At 43.9% G+C, this 18,236-nt stretch overlaps 1 protein-coding gene across 7 annotated transcripts in view; it reads left to right on the plus strand.

Annotated features, from left to right (window-relative positions):
• Positions 1 to 18,236, plus strand: part of Phactr1 (phosphatase and actin regulator 1) — a 455,390-nt gene that overhangs the window by 270,609 nt on the left and 166,545 nt on the right. For all 7 annotated transcript variants that reach the window (XM_029468518.1, XM_021179969.2, XM_029468519.1 and 4 more), the window contains one exon: positions 5,382 to 5,546. In XM_029468518.1, the coding sequence (XP_029324378.1) occupies positions 5,382 to 5,546 (165 nt within the window). The remainder of the gene's footprint in view (positions 1 to 5,381; positions 5,547 to 18,236) is intronic.

Below are 18,236 nucleotides of genomic sequence, written 5' to 3' on the forward strand. Positions count from 1 at the left end.
AGTACTTGATTCTGAGCTCTGTTTTGTTTTGTTTTGCTTTGTTTTGTTTGTCTTCCTTTATAAACCGAATTCACAGGTTGGCCTTGTGCCTTCCAGGTTCATTATCTGATGGCAGAGCAGCCAGGTTGAGAGCTAGCCTCTGCCTGTCAGATGAATTGGTGAAAATGTTGTATGAGTGATTAAAATGTAAATCAATGAAGCCTCATCAGCTTAGCAATCTTGTGCACTTAAGGACTACGTATCTTGAGTTTAATCATACACTTAGCAAGGTTTCAGATAACTGGATTCATAATTATGCCTTTATAATGTGTTCTCTGCTTTATAAATGCCACTCCGAGTTTACAAAAGCACTCTTAATTGAGGATAATTATTTTAATACAACACTTTCAGGATAAAGTTTTGTTCATTGCTTAAAAATGGAGCTGAGAATCGCTTTGGTCATCGTCTTACTGCTGTGATGAGACACCTTTGACCAAAGGCAGCGTGGGAAGGAAAGAGTGTATTTCAGCTCACAGCTCCACGTCCGTGTCCATCACTGAGGGAAGTCAGAGCATGAACTCAAACAGGGTAGTAATCTTGGAGGTAGGAGCTGATGCAGAAGGCACAGATGAGTGCTGCAAACTGGCTCGCTCCTCATAGCTTGCTCAGCCTGCTTTCTTACAGCAGCCAGGACCACCAAACCAGGGTGTGGCCCCATCCACATCAAGAAAATTCACCCAGGCTTACCTACAGGCCAATCTGGTTGGGAGCATTTTCTCAATTCAAGTTCCCTCTTCTAAAATCCATCACGTATCAAGTTGACGGAAAACTGGCCTGCCCAGTCATAGTGGTCAATTTATCTTCATACCTTTCAACATCAGTTGCATCAAATACAACCATTCTTTTGCCTATTTTAATACAGTGTGAATTGATAACAACTATAAGAAGTATATTCATGTCTGCAGGTGCTTTTGTTGTTGTTTGTTGTTGTTTTGTTGGGTATTAATCCTGGGGCCTCCTTATGCTAGGCAAAGGCTGTACCGCTCAGCCACACCCTCTGCTTCTACGTCCACGTCTAAGCCATAGCAGTGACTGGACGCAGCTGCCGCCACTGCAGAAGCAGCAACTCGAGAAGCTGGAACTATCTAAAGAAAAGGGGGTCCAAATTCGCTGTTGTGCCATAGCCTATCTGCCCATTCTAGTTGGCTTCCTTTTCCATTTTGATTATAGCCTGTTTTTAATTTCCTTTTTAAAAAATCTCGACACCCTGCTTGGCTCTCTGCAGTGCATACTCGGTGAAAACCTCCTGAGTCTTCATCTTCTTCCCTCAGCCTCCAGTCTGCCCTCCCCAGTGCTGCTGGAGGAAGCTCCCTTCTGCCCACGTCGGATCTGATGTACACAGCAGAAGGGCTAGTGATGCTGAGCACTGCTGTGCGTGGATCCTCTCGTCTCTCCTTCTTCCTAGAAACCCCATTCCACAAGCTTCTCCCCCTCTTCCCAGTGTCTCCTTCCCTTGCTTTCCTGAATCCTACAGTGTGCAAGGCCCTTGACACTAGATGGTTTCTGTTCTCCTTCCCCAAGACCTAGGGTCACATTATCTAGCCCCAGTGTCCTTGACCTTGAGCTGACAATGCATACTATTTACTCCTGTTCTCACCAATCTTCCATTTACAGATGTCAACATCGTAGTTCTGAAAGTCCCAATTTTTAGTCCTTCTTTGCCCTGCCCCTGGTTGAATCCCATCTGTTATTTCTGACTCCTGGCATGGCCTTTCCTAGGTACTCGTGAGAAAGAGTGCTGTGGCTTTCTGATTATTCTCTTTGACACCTGTTTCCTTATATGCCAGTCTGTCTATTCTTGTCTGCTACAGTGACAGTCCTAAGGAACATCTGATCGCTATCAGTAAACTACAGCATCCTGATAGTGTTAGCCTTTGTGATGTTGTGACAAACACCTAGGACAGTTTTTTTTTTCCCTTTGTATTTTGGCTTGTAGTTTGGAGACTTTGGTTCACAGTAAGGCTGCCTGTGTTGCTTTGGGCTCACAGGGAGACAGGGCACCTGGCAAGGAGTGTGCTGTGGAGCCAAGTCGCTCACCTCATGACAGCCAGGAAGCACAGAGACAGAGGAAGAGATGTAGGAGTAGGCTGGAGATCCAGTCTCTTTGAGAATGCTCCAAGTGACTGCTTCCTTAGGCCCCACTTCCGAATTTCCACCGTTTCCCAATAATGCCATCAAATTAGGAATTTGTCAGTAAACTCGCCCATTGACGAAGTCAGAAGCCTTACAATTTACTCATCAAAAGTCCTACCTTGAGGCACTACTGAATTGGGCATTCAGCACCAGAGATGCTTTGGGGGACATACTCATGGTACCTTCTCAAACAAGACAGCCTTTACCTGCCAATCAAAAGTAAGCTCCACCTCCAAGGGCTCTTCATCTCTTTTACTAGATTGCACTCATTTGTTGGAGGTCTTTTGCCCAAAGCATGTATCTTCTAGCACCTTCTATACCTCAGTCTCAGTGTTTATTGTCTACCCTATGTCCTGGTATAACCTCATCAGTCAGTGTGTTCTGATTTAGATACTGATCTAGCTCCAGTCTCCAGTGAAAAGTGAACATTTGATGCACATTTGTTTGTGGTACTCTTTGTAAAATTTCCATACTTCCCATCTGATCCTGAGATTAAAATCCAGATGCATAATAAAACCCCATCGGGAGTTCAGGTGAGCTGTTTCCAGATTCCTCCAATAGCTCTACACTGATGTCATTGTTGGGTTCAGTCTCTTAACATTCCAAGATGGGCCATGTTTGCAGCCCTCTTGGGTGTGTTTCTCCCGCTAGGCATCTCCTTCTACTTTTTTTTTCCCATGGGAGAAAATTACTTTTCTCTTTCAAAACCTAGAAACATGAGCTCTCTCTCTCTCTCTCTCTCTCTCTCTCTCTCTCTCTCTCTCTCTCTCTCTCTCTCTCTCTCCCTCCCTCCTTCCCTCCCTCCAGGGTCTTCTCCAGTACCAGGAATGCACTCTAGTCTTAGTGTTTAGGCTGACAGCCCCTGTCCCAGTGTTGGACACCTGACCCCTGTCTCTTCTGCTCCTCACACCTGCTCTCACAATGGCATCTAGCTCATCTTTGTGTCTTCCCCGGAAGTAGGCACAGTGTCTGCCACTGCATTAAATGGTCAGTCAGTCAAACAGCAGGACAGAAGAGCTGTCAGTGTGCTGAATCGCGTGCAGATGGTCACCAACTACAGTTTAGACTTCAGATCTTTCACTCTATGGTGGTGTGAAGGTGATATGTGAGGTAGAGACTATGCTTTGCATCTTGAGTTCTGTTTCTCTCATGATGCTGGGTCAGACCCTTTCCGGCAATTCTCACAGCATCAGCGAGCATCTCTAGCAAGTCAGCCCCAAGGAGAGATGCAATGTTCTGCAGTTCTCTCTATAGCGAAGCAATACTACCATAGGTAGTACTGGTAGGTCACATACAGTCAGTGAGTTTGGTATTTAATGGCATTTTAATTAATCATCTGTGACCCCCCCCCATCCTCAGTCTAAGAGCACGTGGACTTGAAGGACTAAGAACCCGTGGCTATTCTCACCCCCAAAGTTGTGCCTCATCCACTGTGTCCCTTGTGTTAATAATGTAGGTTCCACTCTGCTGACCTGAGTTTGGGGGTGGGGACGTCTCCTGTCCTTCAGGTCACTTAGGTGGTCCTATGACCTATGAATAGACTTTGTTTTCATATATCTCCCAGGTGCGTTGATGGTCCTTAAATCCTTCTTCCCAGAAACTGCCATCTACTCTTCTGGCATCCGTATGGCTGCCACAGGAAATCATCTGGCACATAGTTGATACCCTCTGTATTTGTTGGGGAAGGGATGGCCTATGTTGAAAGCATGTTCAAACCCCACCAGGCAAACTCTCCAGCCACACAGTCAAGCTTTTAAGGACTATGTTTGACGTGGAGAGCAGGGGACATTTTTATGAAGATAGTGTTGGAGGACATGCACTATGGTTCAAATTTACTACAGTTTTAGACGGGATTTTGCTTTCTGGAAGGTTGATTTGTTTTGCTCTCAATTCTTCCCAGGAAGCTAATTTATCTTACCATTCTTATCTTAGAAATTTAAGTTGGGGTGTATAGTTAGATTGATGAAATATGTAAATACCCATGTAACTTGGAAGAGTTTGTCTTACTCGATGGTAAAAGAGGCTGAGAGGCTGTGGCCTTTAAGGAAGGTACACAGCCCTTCTTTATGAAGGACTGAAAGGCTTAAGAGGTTTGTGTTAGTTAGTTTTCCATGACTGTAACAAAACACCTGAGCTAATCAGCTTATAAAGAAGAAAGCTTTATTTGGAGCCCACGGCCAACTGCTCCTATTGTTTTGAGAGTGTAATAAGGAACTGAGCCATGGATATGGTAGATCAAAGCAGCCCACCACCTGGCTGCCAGGGAGCAAAGAGACAGGAAGAGGAAGGGCTGGAGTCCCAGTATCCCGTTCAAGGGCACACCCTAGGACTTCCTTCCAGTGAGCTCCATCTTCGGAAGATTGCACTACCTTCTGAGCTGAACACATCGGACTTAGGAGACCACTCCAAATCCTAACTATGGCAGTGTGGTTATTGGGATCAGTCTAAGTGTTCCCTAAAAGCAAGACTCCAGGATAAAAGAAAGTAAAATTTATAAAAATCTGATGAAAGTGTGAGTGGTTTTAATATTGCCCGTTTCCCATAGGAAAGAACCACTCCCTGCCTAGATCCCAGTGCTTCCAAGGTCTAAATACAGCAGCAGGGCAGTAGGAAGTCTCAAGCAATGGGGTCGTAGAGACAGGGTCACCAGAACAGATAGCAGATGAGTATTTTCTTCCTCCCTTTCTCTCAACAAAAAATTCAGTGGAGGTTAAATCTGCCATATAGCAGTTGAGAAATTACCACATTGATAGTTAGACCAACTCCAGATGGCCTTTGGGGAATTCGGTCACCTGCCAGGGAAGCCCCTGAAATCTTCATCTCCTTCCCTGACAGCTTAGTAAAGCATGAACAAATCTGATTGGGACATTGGTTCATGCACACAATCCCAGCTACTCAGGAGGCTGAGGCAGGAACATTGCTTGTGACTTGGAGTTTGGGGCCAGTCTGTATGTCACAGTGAGAGCCTGTCTCTTTAAATATAAGCAAATTTTGGCTAAAGGTGTTCTAGATCACTAGGCTCTGGCTGACTGTCCCCTAGCTTTCAGAACGCGTTGGTATGACTTCCATTCCAAAAGGCAAGCAGAGCTCAAGTCACGTGCTTTCTGTTATCTGTCACCATGGAAAACGCAGGCCATCTGTGAGGCTCCCATTTTAACACATATCTCCCCCTTTCTCTTTATTTCCATCACTTTCTTGGGAAAAACAAGCCGAGGAAGTGGAGAGGCTGGCAGCCATGCGTTCCGACTCACTGGTCCCAGGTACGCACACCCCGCCCATCCGGAGGAGGAGTAAGTTTGCCAACCTGGGGAGGATTTTCAAACCCTGGAAATGGAGGAAGAAGAAAAGCGAAAAGTTCAAGCACACATCAGCAGGTAAGGCGGCTGCTGGCCTTGTTTCTCATTGGCTGTTTATTGAGTTAAACCCGGTATCTTAATTTATTCGATTTCAATTACCATCAGCTGTCTGATGCAAAGCAGCAACTCCAGGCTTGGAATTGCTCTCACCTTTAGTAATTCTCGATATGATAAGGAATTATTTTTAAGTCTCAACTGCTTTCCCACCTTTCAGGGACATTTTTCTTTCCTCTCATTGGCTATTCTTCAATTTAAAAAAATGACTGCTTTTGTTTTATTTATAAATTATGTGAACTTGGAATTCTACCTTTTCTATAATTGAATACTTTCATTCAGCCCAGACTACCGTTTCTTATTAGTCACCTCGTTTTTCACTGCCCCAGTGAAAGTCAACACACAGCAGAAAAAAAAAATGACTTAGGTACGGTTGTTGGTGGATAAGATCAGGTTATTTCACGGAGGAAGAGACAAGGCAGAAAAGCAAAGACTGGAAGTGAATCCCCACTGCATTGTGAAGTTAACCATGCATTTCCTAACTCTGCAGACAACTGGGAAATGTTGGGGGAGATCAACTCAACCTGGAGCAGAACTGCCTGGGTTCAAGTCCTGGTTCTGGTATTTGCTGGCTCTAGGAGCTTGCTTAGTTTATTTACCTCTACCTCAGTAAAGGTAACTTTACTCATCATTAAAACAGGAGGGTAAGTGTCAGTACCTTACATGAATTTTTACCTGTGGAGACTTGATTAGCAAAGCAAGTACCTATTTTTAAGCACATGAAGGTGTGGAGAGAAAAATTGTATAGAGAATGACACGACATATTTTATCCTGTTGGTTTTAGAGGAGATGATGGGAAATCTGTGTAGATTGGATTTGGGTTTATCGTAGCCTTGGGGTTGGTATACCAAAATACTACCCACTAGGTGGTTAAAACAAGAGAACTTTATTTATTACAGTCACAAAGACTCTTAAGTCCCAGGTAAAGTTGCGAACCATGCTGGAGACTTGCTTGGCTGGTCAGTGGTCGCCATCTTGCCGCACACACATGGACCTTCTTTTTTCTGTGGCTACACAGAGCAATTGCTATCTAGTTGCATCTAAGGGGGAAACTTACCAGAGGTCCCCTGCTCTTGACTTCATCTAAGCCTAGCTAGTCTCCAGAGACCCACATCTCTGCCTCCCTTCACACGGGGGCTTAAAGCTTCTATATATGACCTTGAGAATAACCGCAAGTTAGTCTGTAAGCCTTTGCTTCTCTCGATGGATCCCGTCACTCCCTGAGCTCTATGCCAGGCTTTTGTTTGCTTCTCCCACCATTTTCTAAAAACTCATCTGCTGCCAATGCAAGCAAGAAAAATAAAAAAATAAAAATTAAAAACCCAAAGGGTTTGAAGTGGGCGTGGCTCTCGACAGACACGCCCAGTGCCTGCTTCCTGAGCACCAGAGCCCTGTAGCTCTGATTGGCTCCATCCTGAACCGAGAACGGACTTGTCTAAATCATGGCCTCTCTGAAGCAGTCCCTCCACTCTGACTCTGCCTTTACCTCCTTTTGGATGACTGCTAATGTGCTGGTGTCAGATAGCTCTTGAGGTGTTAAAAATCTGAGAACTACGCATGTCAAGCACTTTTGACTCCCAGCCTTTATCCAGTAGATTTGCTAACTTTAATTTCTTAGCATTATTCTTGTGCTTGATTTGGCAGCTAAGAATACCATTTATACGTGATTTCAGCCTCTTTTTAAAGATACAGCTCCTAAATGGGCATAGTTTCAAACTGATACACACACACACACACACACCCCTGGACTGAAGTGCAACCATCAGACCCTGCCAGAGGTTTCTGTAGTGGTTGGCAGCTACTGTGGAAACTCAAAGGTCAAAGTGCCTGCGGAGTGCTCAAACCATAAAGGGTCATCTGTATTACACCTCCTCACCCCGCGCTGCAGGAAACATCACAGAAGAGGGGGCAGAGAGATTGTGAGAACCAGAGATCAGGGAGAAATAGGGTGAACTGGCCTCCTCTGTGTTTGATGGAACCTCTGTACACATGAGCTCACAGCAGCTGTGGTTGCCTACAGAACACCTTCACAAGATAAAAACCAGTTGACATCCCGGCACAGAGCAGGGAAGGGCTTGTGTCCATGTAAAAGAAAAGAAAAAGAAAAAAATGAAGAGAGGCAATCTAATGAAATGTACTCTGTGGACAACATCAGGCAGCACACACTAGAACAGAAAAGGAAATGGGCGTGTCCTTTGAGGACCTACTGAGAGTTGTTAGCTGCTGAGGAAGTCAGTTATCTTTAAGGTTGTGGTCCCTGGTGGTTGCCCGAGCTCCAGAGGATGGCCCCTAACCTCATGTGTGTATGAGCACTAATTGGACTCAGTGAGTTATTGTGTATAAAATGGGGGGGGGGGNGACAAAGGATTGGAGAGTAGATCTAGGAGAAGTTAGGGGTGGAAGGGGTATGCGAATATGATTAATATACATTGTAGATAAGTAAGAAATTCTTCAAGAATTAATAAGAATATTAATAAAAAAAAGAGCCATAGCTCCTGGATTAGAAAGCAGAGAGTAGACTATAGAACGTCTTCTCACCGTGATAGATGGATGAGCAAACCATGTTACTGAAGCTATTCTAGCTTATTTAAAATCCCATGTTTCACCCTGTGTAGCACCCTTTCTTCTTAATTGGATTTCAGGATGTTATTTATCACTTTTGCAGAGGGAAAACTTTGTGAGCTCGTTCTCAGCCCAGAGGGATAATTTTGACAAGAAGGGAGAGTCAACAGGATGAATGTGTATTGGTATATAGTTGAAAATGTTGACTTTCCTGTGTGTGGATAAGTCACAAACACAAGAACTATACGGGAGGAGTCCCGGGTTATGAGAACGTAAACTGGCCAGTCCTTTTTAGCTGGATGTACACATATTTATCTTGTATGTGTATGCTGTTAAAGACAAGACATTATTCAGTTGCACTTATCAAAGCTTACGGTTAAGATGGGCTCACTGGGGACCATCATAGTAGGTAGAGTGACCTTTGCAGTGGGGTCCTTCAGTCAGAGAGAGGGGGGGAGGTGCATTCAATTTCACTCGGGGGTCCTAGGAAGCTGAATGAGGATGAGATGAGGGTGAGTGTGTGGGCAATGACTAAGAACAACATCTTCAGGAGCAGAAGAAATCCTGGTTTAATCAACCTAAGGATTTTTTTTTTCTTTCTGAAAACAGAACAGGATGATAAACATCCCTGAGAAGAGGTGTAGAGTATAAGATAGAGAATCCCACTGGAGACGGAGGTTGGTCGTTGTCTTCATTTGGATTTTATTGCTGGAAACAGACGCCATGGCCAAGGCAACTCTTATAACGACAGCATTTAATTGGGGCTGGCTTATAGGTTCAGAGTTCAGTCCATTATCATCAAGGCAGGAGCATGGTAGAGTCCAGGCAAGCATGGTTCAGGAGGATCTGAGAGTTCTACATCTTCATCTGAAGGCTGCTAGCAGAATACTGACTTTGAGACAGCTAGGATGAGGGTCTTAAAGTCTATATACACAGTAACACATCTACTCCAACAGGGCCACATCTCCAATTGTGCCAATCCTTGGGCCAAGTATATTCAAACCATGACAGTCATGTGTTAAAGGTAGAAGATTCTGGCTTAAACTGGAGGTGCAAAAAGGGGTACACAGAAGCCCCTGACCTTTGCCAGTCCCCTCCACTGCTTCCTGATAGGCAGGGATGTGAACAGGAACCCGGATGTCTGGCTTACAGCAGTTAGCACAGTGCTAGGAAGATCTATAGGCCTACACAGTGAGACCCCATCTCAAAGCAACAGCATCAACAAAAATAATTTAAGTGTGTTTATACTTGCAATTCACTTATTATCAAGTAAGGTTTCATTCATGGTCACTAGGAATGTTCATGTGTTGTTTGGAAGGTAGCAAGGGTTAAAATAGTCATTGGATTAGTAAAGAGAACTCCCATAGATCGACAGGAATTAGAAAATCCAATCGACTTCAAGGCCCAGACATGTTCAAAGAATTTGAGACTATCTGTGTGAGGTTAGTGGCAGAAGCAACTGGAAGAACAGATAGACATGAAGACAAAACCCAGATCCTCAAATAAAGGCTCCTCAAGACAGTACTGTATGGAAGCAAAACACAGACCACAACCATAGTATAGACTCAAATGCCTGCATTTCTCATTTGTAAAATTTCATTCTGACTTACTTTGTCAGTCAAGTAAGACAAGGGACCTCCCTGCATCAGTTTCATATTCAATGGCTGAGCTAACAATTTCTTTGGCCAGCTCTCCATTCTTTTTCCAAACTGAGATGTTTTAGTCCACCATCTTTGTGAGTGACTGAAGTACCACCGTGGAGCTGAGTCGCACATATCAAGGGTGGCTCTCCAGTCCTTTTCTCCTTTAGTAGACACTCCTGATAACAAGCCATGGCATCCTAGGACAGCAACTCCCAAACAGTAGTCACTGCTTGCCTGTTTCCCTCCCAACTGTGAGTCATGCTGGCACGTCCATCCCTGCCCAGCAAACAGCCGTATGACTGAGCAAGAAACAGTGGCACTCCATTGGTGGGACCCAGAAATAAGCCATTTGCTTTTGCACAAGGTTTTTATGTGCCAGAGAATACAAATAGAACAGGATTTGTGAACAGAATGTCATAGGGACTCTCACAACCAAAGAGCACCAGCTTCTCTTTCAGCTCCTGAGCATTCATTCTGATGGAAGTGTTTCTTATCCTGAAAGCTTCCAGTGCTGTAGCAGTCAGCCCTTAACCTGGCCTGGGAAGCAAAGACTTCTTGCTGCTGGCTTTCCCTTTCCCATAGAGCCAGGTCAACCACAGCTCAGAGTCACTGTTGACATTACAATCCATTTCCAGCAAGTCCCTATCATCAGATCAAGTTCCTTAGATAGAGAAGACGGTCTACATTGGAATGTTAGACTATGCCTTTGAACCTGGTATTATGTATAGGTTTCTGGGCTCTTCTGGAAGTCTGTTCCTTATACTCAAGAGGACAAGCCCCTGTGCTAATTTTTCGAGACAGGGTTTCTCTGTGTAGCCCTGGCTGTCCTGGAACTCACTTTGTAGACTAGGCTGCCCTGTGCTAATCTTAGATCACTAACTCTTCTCTACTGGGAAACCCTATCAAATCACATGATCGAGGGAAGCACATTTACATACTTCTTGGAACAGAGAAATGGGACCCAAGAGTGCATGAGGGCTTGTCTTGATCTCCCTTTGCTATGTGCTCTTGCAACCCATTGATAGAAGATGGAAGCATCACCCTTCTCCATAAAGGCAAGATCTGCCCACCATGCAGGCCAGCTCTGCAGACTGCCACCAGCACAGCTTATGAGCTGGAGGCTTATGTTATTCCCTGATGAGTTGAAAAGGCGAGACTGATGGACAGACAGCAATGAGCCTTCTGTGAGCCTCAGCACCCTCATTTTAAAGTTTCTTATTGTCTCCATTTTCCTAGCAAAGGAACAGGGTCTCCTCCTTCCTGAGAACTTACGTTTTCTTAGACTTTTACAAATCACAGGAAATGAAAAAAAGAATCCCAACTTGGCATGCTTCTTTTATTTATGTGCAGGTCATTGTCCATGAAATTTGAACGGTGAGGACAAGTATGATCCATACCCCTCCCTCCTCTAAAGGTCTTGGTCTGGAGGGAAGAGCAGATAATGGAGCTAGGAAGTGTGAGGATGTATCCGTGACATAAGAGAGATGCACGGAGCCTCTGAGCATGCAAAGGACACGAGCCAGCTAGTTACAAGTCACCAGGGGAGCTTCCTGGAGAACTGGATGCTTAATCAAGGAATAAAATGATGAGCACACGCAAGTTCTCTCTCCTGGCCAAGAAAAGAGAGTGGCACAGAGGCCAGAAAAGAGAGAAGTCTAAAGTTTGTAGCCCTCCAAAAGAGCTTATGCCTTGAAAGGAATTATTGGCTTAAAGAAGGTTGGGAGGGAGAGGAGGATGGGATTTGAAGAGGTGAGCGAGGTGTCATATTAAACACTCTAGCGAGGACATGTTAAGGAGCCTGGGCTTTGTTGCAAGGCAGTAAAAATATCTTTAAGGGCTCGGGGAGATAGCTCAGTCAGTGAAGTGGTTGCTATGTAAGCACGAGGACCTTAGGCCACCTCTGAGAACCCACATTGAAAAGCCAGGTATGATGGCACAATTATAATCCAGTAGGCTAAGTCAGACAGATCTCTGAAGCTCAGTAGGCAGCCAGCCTGACCAAATTGGAAACTTCCAGGGCAGTAAAAGTCCCTATCTTAAAAAGCAAGGTGAGTACCATCCTAAAATGACCCAAGATTAACTTCTGGTCTACACACACACACACACACACACACACACACCTGCACACATGCCTGTGAATGCACACACACATGCAAAACCTCTCAGAAAACTGCACTGCATTTTTATAAAAGTCAGTCTTTATACCATGGGGAAAACTTAGCATGGAATCAAATGTTTTCAAGTTTATAATATCACAGCATCTACATATCTGTTTGTAACAGAAGAAAATTTACTTTAGATAGAATTAAAAAGACACCTCATTAATATCACATTAAATGTCTTATTAATTGCTCCTATTTATTCTGGTAGCAAGTAACCCAGTGAGCAGGTGGTTGATTATAATTTTGTGGAGAAGGGAAGACAGACTAGACTAAAATAGTGTCAGCAGCAGCTGATGATGGTGAACAAACCTGGAGATATTTAGAAAACAGAATGAGCAGTATTGATTACAGATTGGGTATGGGAGAAGGAAAGAGTGAGCTGCCCTTGGACTGTTGCTGAGCAGTTAGACAGCAGGGTACTGTTCTGTCGGTCAGAGATGACCAAGAGAAGGCTTCTGGGGAAAATGATCTGTAGGGTGAAAAGTAACTCCACTTGTTTTCAAGACATCAGATGGAGGAGGCACTGGAGATAGAGACTGGGAATATAAAGAGATCTGGCTGAAAAGTCCATCAGAAGTCATGGGCACCTGGATTATCCTTGAATCCATGAGATATAAACAAGAAAGTCACCTAGGAAGCAGGAGGAGGTCAGAACAGCCTGGAGGCCATGAGTTGGGACCGAGAAGGCAGGTGAGGCTTGGTAGGTAAAAGAGAAAGCCAGCAAGTGGTGATATCACCAAATCAGAGCATGAGAGTTGAAGAAAGGAGAAAGGCCAGTGCTGCAGGTCCTGACAAGAAGGTCACTGGACTGAGAAGTTTCTGGAATTTTCTCTGGCAAATCACCATTCATGTCCTTGGAATAACGATTCTGGGGAAGGCATTTGTCTGGAATTCAGTTAGCATATGGCTGACAAGTAAGATCAAGGAGAGGATATAGATTTTTGAAAGTTTGCTTGAGCAAAAGGAAGAGAAAGAGGCCTGTGTGTCAGAAGGTGTTCTGTTGAAGGTTAGTCAGATCGCCAAGCTGCCCAGTTTGCTCTAACTTAGTGTTTGTGCACCAAGGGAAATCGAAACATCCACGGAGTGATTGTGAAGCCAGAGAAATGGCATTTCACACATGGTGGGCCCCATGCTTAGGAAAGACAAATCTCCAAGTAACTGTCAGCATCTGGTTCCAGTAAGAAGACGTCCCATCAAGTCCCGTAACTGTCAGCATCTGGCTGGGTCGCACGTTCCCCGTGAGTGCTTGTGGGAACATCCCATCTGGTTTGATCCTCAGTGCTAAAAATAGATAGAACTAAAGAGAAGTCAAGCGTGGACAGGCCAAAAATGGTCTTTCTCGTATGTCCCATCTGCGACCCACAAACAGAACATCTAGGGTTTACAAGGCAGAGAGGGGCTCCGGGAGATGAAGGCTGTGGAAACCAGTGCCTTTATAAAACATACAGTCATTGCCTCAGAGTGAATTTTACCCAGTATTTTTGCCTATAATTCAAAACTTTTACATGCCCTCTTTTTCCCTTACCCGTTTTGAGTTTTTGGCTTCACAGTTAAAAGAAGGAGAGGGAGGAAATGAATCAAAGATGATGAAAGGTTGTGGTCTTTGAGGAACTGGCTATCACTCATAATTATTCTGCTTATCAGACTTATTTGTAGATTAGGCTAGATAACAACTAGAGCTGAAACTCTGTTTGAACAGAGTTGGTCCTCGGGTTGTCAACTTCTGTGTAAAAATACATCCTAAGATTATGTCTTAAAACAGCAATTTTGTATCCTAAGATTTTGCCTTAGAACAGCAACCTTGCATCATTTCTCATGGCGGAGAGATCGACTAGGTTTAACCAGAGGGTTCTGCTAGTCTGTTAGGAAGTCTTCTACACAGCTGGAAGCAGATGGGTTTGAAGTCATTTGGAGGCACACAGGCCCATCAGGGAAGGTAGGACTTACTCTCTTTCCATGCTGTCTCAGTGACTTCTATGTAGTCTCATCTCTTGGTCTCTCAGTCAGGCAGACCAGGGCTCCCAAAGTACAAAAGGGATAACAGTATTTCCTGCTTTCATAGGGAACCCGTTTGTTTCCCAGAAACCATATTGGACATCTCACAACCAGCTGTAACCCTAGATCTAGAGGATCCAATTCCTTTTTCAGGCCTCCATGGGCACCCACATATAACACACACACACACACACACACACAACCACATCTTGTTTTAAATGACAGAATGACAGATTCAGAATTGATGCAGATTCATTGTCTTAGTAGTCTCATGGTTAAAGTCACAGGGCCAACTGAGAATCACAGTTGGGAGTGGCATTAGCAAGGGCATAGATACCACGGCTGTCTTTGGAGGTCAGCTCCCACTCTTGTTCAAGGTGTAACACACCACAGCTGCCTCTGAATTCTTCCTCACGTGGAAAATGTGCTTCCACTAGGATGCTGGCAACAGCGGTAGCTCTGTTGAGTTTCCTACGTCGTTTAAGGTAAGCACAACTCTGCCTTGCCTTATGGATGTTAATCTTAGGACAGACATGTGTGGTTGTAGGGATTTGAACATGCTTGGCCCAGGGACTAGCACTATTAGGCAGTGTAGCCTTGTTGGAGGAAGTGTGTCACTGTGAGGGGGGCTTTGAGACCCTCCTCCTAGCTGCCCGAGGATAGTCTGCTCCTGGCTTCCCTTGGATGAAGAGACCTCCTCCTGCACCATGCCTGACTGGACACTGCCAGGCTTCCTGCCATGATGATAATGGACTGAACCCCTGAGCCAGCTCCAATTAAATGTTGTCCTTTATAAGAGTTGCCTTGGTGGTGGTGTCTGTTCACAGCAATGGAAACCCTAAGACAGTGGTATTATAATTATTGCTGGCACTGAGGGTTGGCTATGGGGCCTCGGGCATGCTAGTTAAGGGCTCTATGGCAAAGCTACATTGCCCCAGCTCTTCACATGGTATGTTGAACCACATTTGACAGCTAGAGAAACCTGGGGCTCAATAATTGCAAGTTAAACATTGCAAGGCATTTGACTTGGCTTCTATAACCTCTCAAATTAGATTGCCTTTGAGATCCATGAGTTTTGGAATTTATAAAGACTTAACTCACTGTACTTGATAGTGGAATTTCACTTTTTTTTTTTTTTTGTCCATTTCTGACATATCATTAGAAAGCTGAAATGTGAAGGAAGGGAAACCTATTCATAAAAACAGACACAGAAAGCCACATGGGACTTTTTCTTAATTGGTTTTAAAGTTGAAGGGGGCAGGATGTGATGGCCCACTTCTGTAACCCAGAACTTGGGAAGGTTGAGACAAGAGGATCCTTGGTTCAAAGCCAGCATAGATTATATAGGAAAAACTTATCGTAAAAAAAAAGTAATAATAATAAAGACAGGTGGCCTTATACGTTTCGGTATGTAGCTCACATTGGTACACAAGTTATGATGTCTATTTTAATGACCTCCACATGGCGGAGGATCTAGATTTGTTGAATGACTTAAAAAGCAATAAATTAATTGAGTATCCTTAATTGGAAAACTCAAAATTCCCAATGCTCTGTCAGATTTTTAACTGAAAAGAATATATTTGAAGTTTTCATTAATATACAGAATTAAAAATATATAATATTAGTTTGGGGTATATTTATAAGACATATATGAAACCTAAGTATGTTTAGACTTGGGCCACGTTCTCTAAGATACCTCATTATGTATGTATAAATACTCCAAAATCCAAACCACTTCTGGTCCCGAGCATTTGGGAAGAAAGATACTTTACCTCTACCATCCCATAACCAGTCTCATGAAAAGGCAACTGCCTTCACGTGTGTGTTGGAATGCCACCTTATTCTGCTGTGCAATATATGGGGAAAGTAGGTTGGGTAAGCAGACATTAATCACAGGGGCTTCTGGAGTGCTCACTAAATTCTTTTTTTAAATAAAATTTTATATATATATATATATATATATATATATATATATATACACACATATATATATATGGAGAGAGAGAGAGAGAGAGAGAGATTTGCCTGCATGTATATATGTGGAATATGTGTCTGACTGCTACCCAAGGAAATGAAAAGAGACAATTAGACCCCCAGAACTGGAATTGCAGATGGTTCTTGTAGTCAAACCCCAATCCTTCACAAAAGTATCAAGTGTTTTTAACTTCTAAGCCATCTCCTCAGCCCCCCATAAAATTTATATCAAATTATGGACAAGAGAGTTTGTCATTTGTCAGAAGATGTATGGCTTCTAAGCTTAGAAGCTGTGTCTCAGGAGGAGATCTTGAACGATGGACAGGGTGCACATGGTAGAGCCCAAGTGTGGTATTGCCCAGGGCAGTTTGCATTTGATATGATGTGATTCTCTTCTCTTTGACATATGGATAAAACTGGTACATTGTAAAGTTATTGGTGGATTACAAAAGAAAACTCTAAGAATGCCTTAGGTAAGGTACGTTTTTATGTTCCCTTACTTTTCTTGTAAAAATGTGTGTTTGGAAAACCAACACCCAGAACAAGGAACGGCTTCCTTTGAGTATCTCACATCTGAGATGCTGCCTACTTACTCCCAGTGCTTTCAGATCTTGGCAATGTTTGCTGAGGGGATGCATGGAGAAGCCTGCTTTCAGATGCGCTGTGCAGTTCCACTGAGCTTGGGTTTGTCCTGCTTTCTTTGGTTCCAACAAGTGAATTCACTAAAGCACTTCCTCCTCTCTCTGAATTCATAATAAACAGAGCAAGCCCAATGGCCCAGAGAAAGTGTGCCTTCCTGTGTTTCCTTGGTGCTTTTATTTACACATAAGTCTGGGAGGAGAATTATAAGACAAGCCCGTGTAAGGAGAAGATAGGAGTATAGTCCCATAAGCGTATGAGTTGCCAGATCTGAGGCCAGAAGAGAAGGTCACTCAGGAGAAGATCAAAGTTCAATGAAGACCAACACCAGGACATTATAGTAGCCCACCAGTGTCCCCCCTTCCAGGGAAATGAATTCAGGGCAGAGAGATTCCCTTGCTTCTTTGCAGAATGAAATCTCTCTGTAGCCTTCATCCCACGTTGCCTCCTTTTCTCATGAGGCACTTCTGAAGAGTCATTCCCAGTGTCATCGTCTTCTATCAACATGTCCCCCACGCCCAAATTTCTTGGCTGCTGTTGTCTTCAGTTTCATCAGAAAGTCCTAGTGTTCTTGCCCATCCAAGTCCTCCACTGCACGTCTAGGTTCTCCAGGGTGCATGATAAACGCCTCTCACTGGGGACGCCTCTGTTGTTAAGCCTAGGAATCACCCATTAGCTTTCCTGTATCACTTCTATGTTGAATACATTGTTTCAGTTTGCTTTTAGTCAAGATCCCACATAGCCTAGGCTGACATCAAACCTACTATGTAGCCAAGGATTACCTTGAACTTTTGATCCTCCTGCCTCCAACTCCCAAGTGCTGGGACTACAGATACCAGCACACACACACACACACACACACACACACACACACACACACACACACTGCCAAGGTTGATTTATGCAGTGCTGTGGATGGAACTCAGGATTCTGTCCATGATGGGCAGTCATCCCTCCAGCTGAGCTACATCCCTAACACAAGCACTAGACAGTGGCTATGTGTTTCACAATAGCACTTCAGAGGTGGTGTCACAAGATTTCATCTTCAAATGACCGCCATTGGCATTTCAGTGTGTGTAAGTATAATCTGTAGCGTTTCATAACATAGTTTACTCAATGACACATTTCTCAGAAGGTGAGTATATCCTTAAAGGAGGCGTGGCTTGCTTCTCTATCATCCCTCCCCACCTAATTCCTTTCTAGAGCCTCCATTGTTCACATTCAGATCTTGGGTTTGAATCCTTTGGCAGATATCACCTCTGCTTCAAGACCAGCCCTCTGTACGATACCAGATGAGCACAGCCCTAGTCTATTGTTGCTGATACTGTGGACTAATTGGATTATAAAGAAAAGAGGTTTAGTTTTGGCTCAAGGTCAGGAGCCATTTCTGGTGATAGTTTTCCTTTGGGCAGTTCTGAGGAGGCAGAAGGGATTACTGGAAGAGGACTGGTGCTGCCAAAGAGCTACTAAACTGGCTTTCATTGAATACCCTATCTGAAGATGATGCTTGTCTTAGTTAGGGTTTTACTGACGTGAACAGACACCATGACCAAGGCAAGTCTTTTTTTTTTCTTTTTTTTTAATTTTAATATTTTTATTACATATTTTCCTCAATTACATTTCCAATGCTATCCCAAAAGTCCCCCATAGCGCCCCCCACTTCCCTACCCACCCATTCC

The sequence above is a fragment of the Mus caroli genome, chromosome 13, assembly GCF_900094665.2.
Source record: "Mus caroli chromosome 13, CAROLI_EIJ_v1.1, whole genome shotgun sequence".
Lineage (NCBI taxonomy): Eukaryota > Metazoa > Chordata > Mammalia > Rodentia > Muridae > Mus > Mus caroli.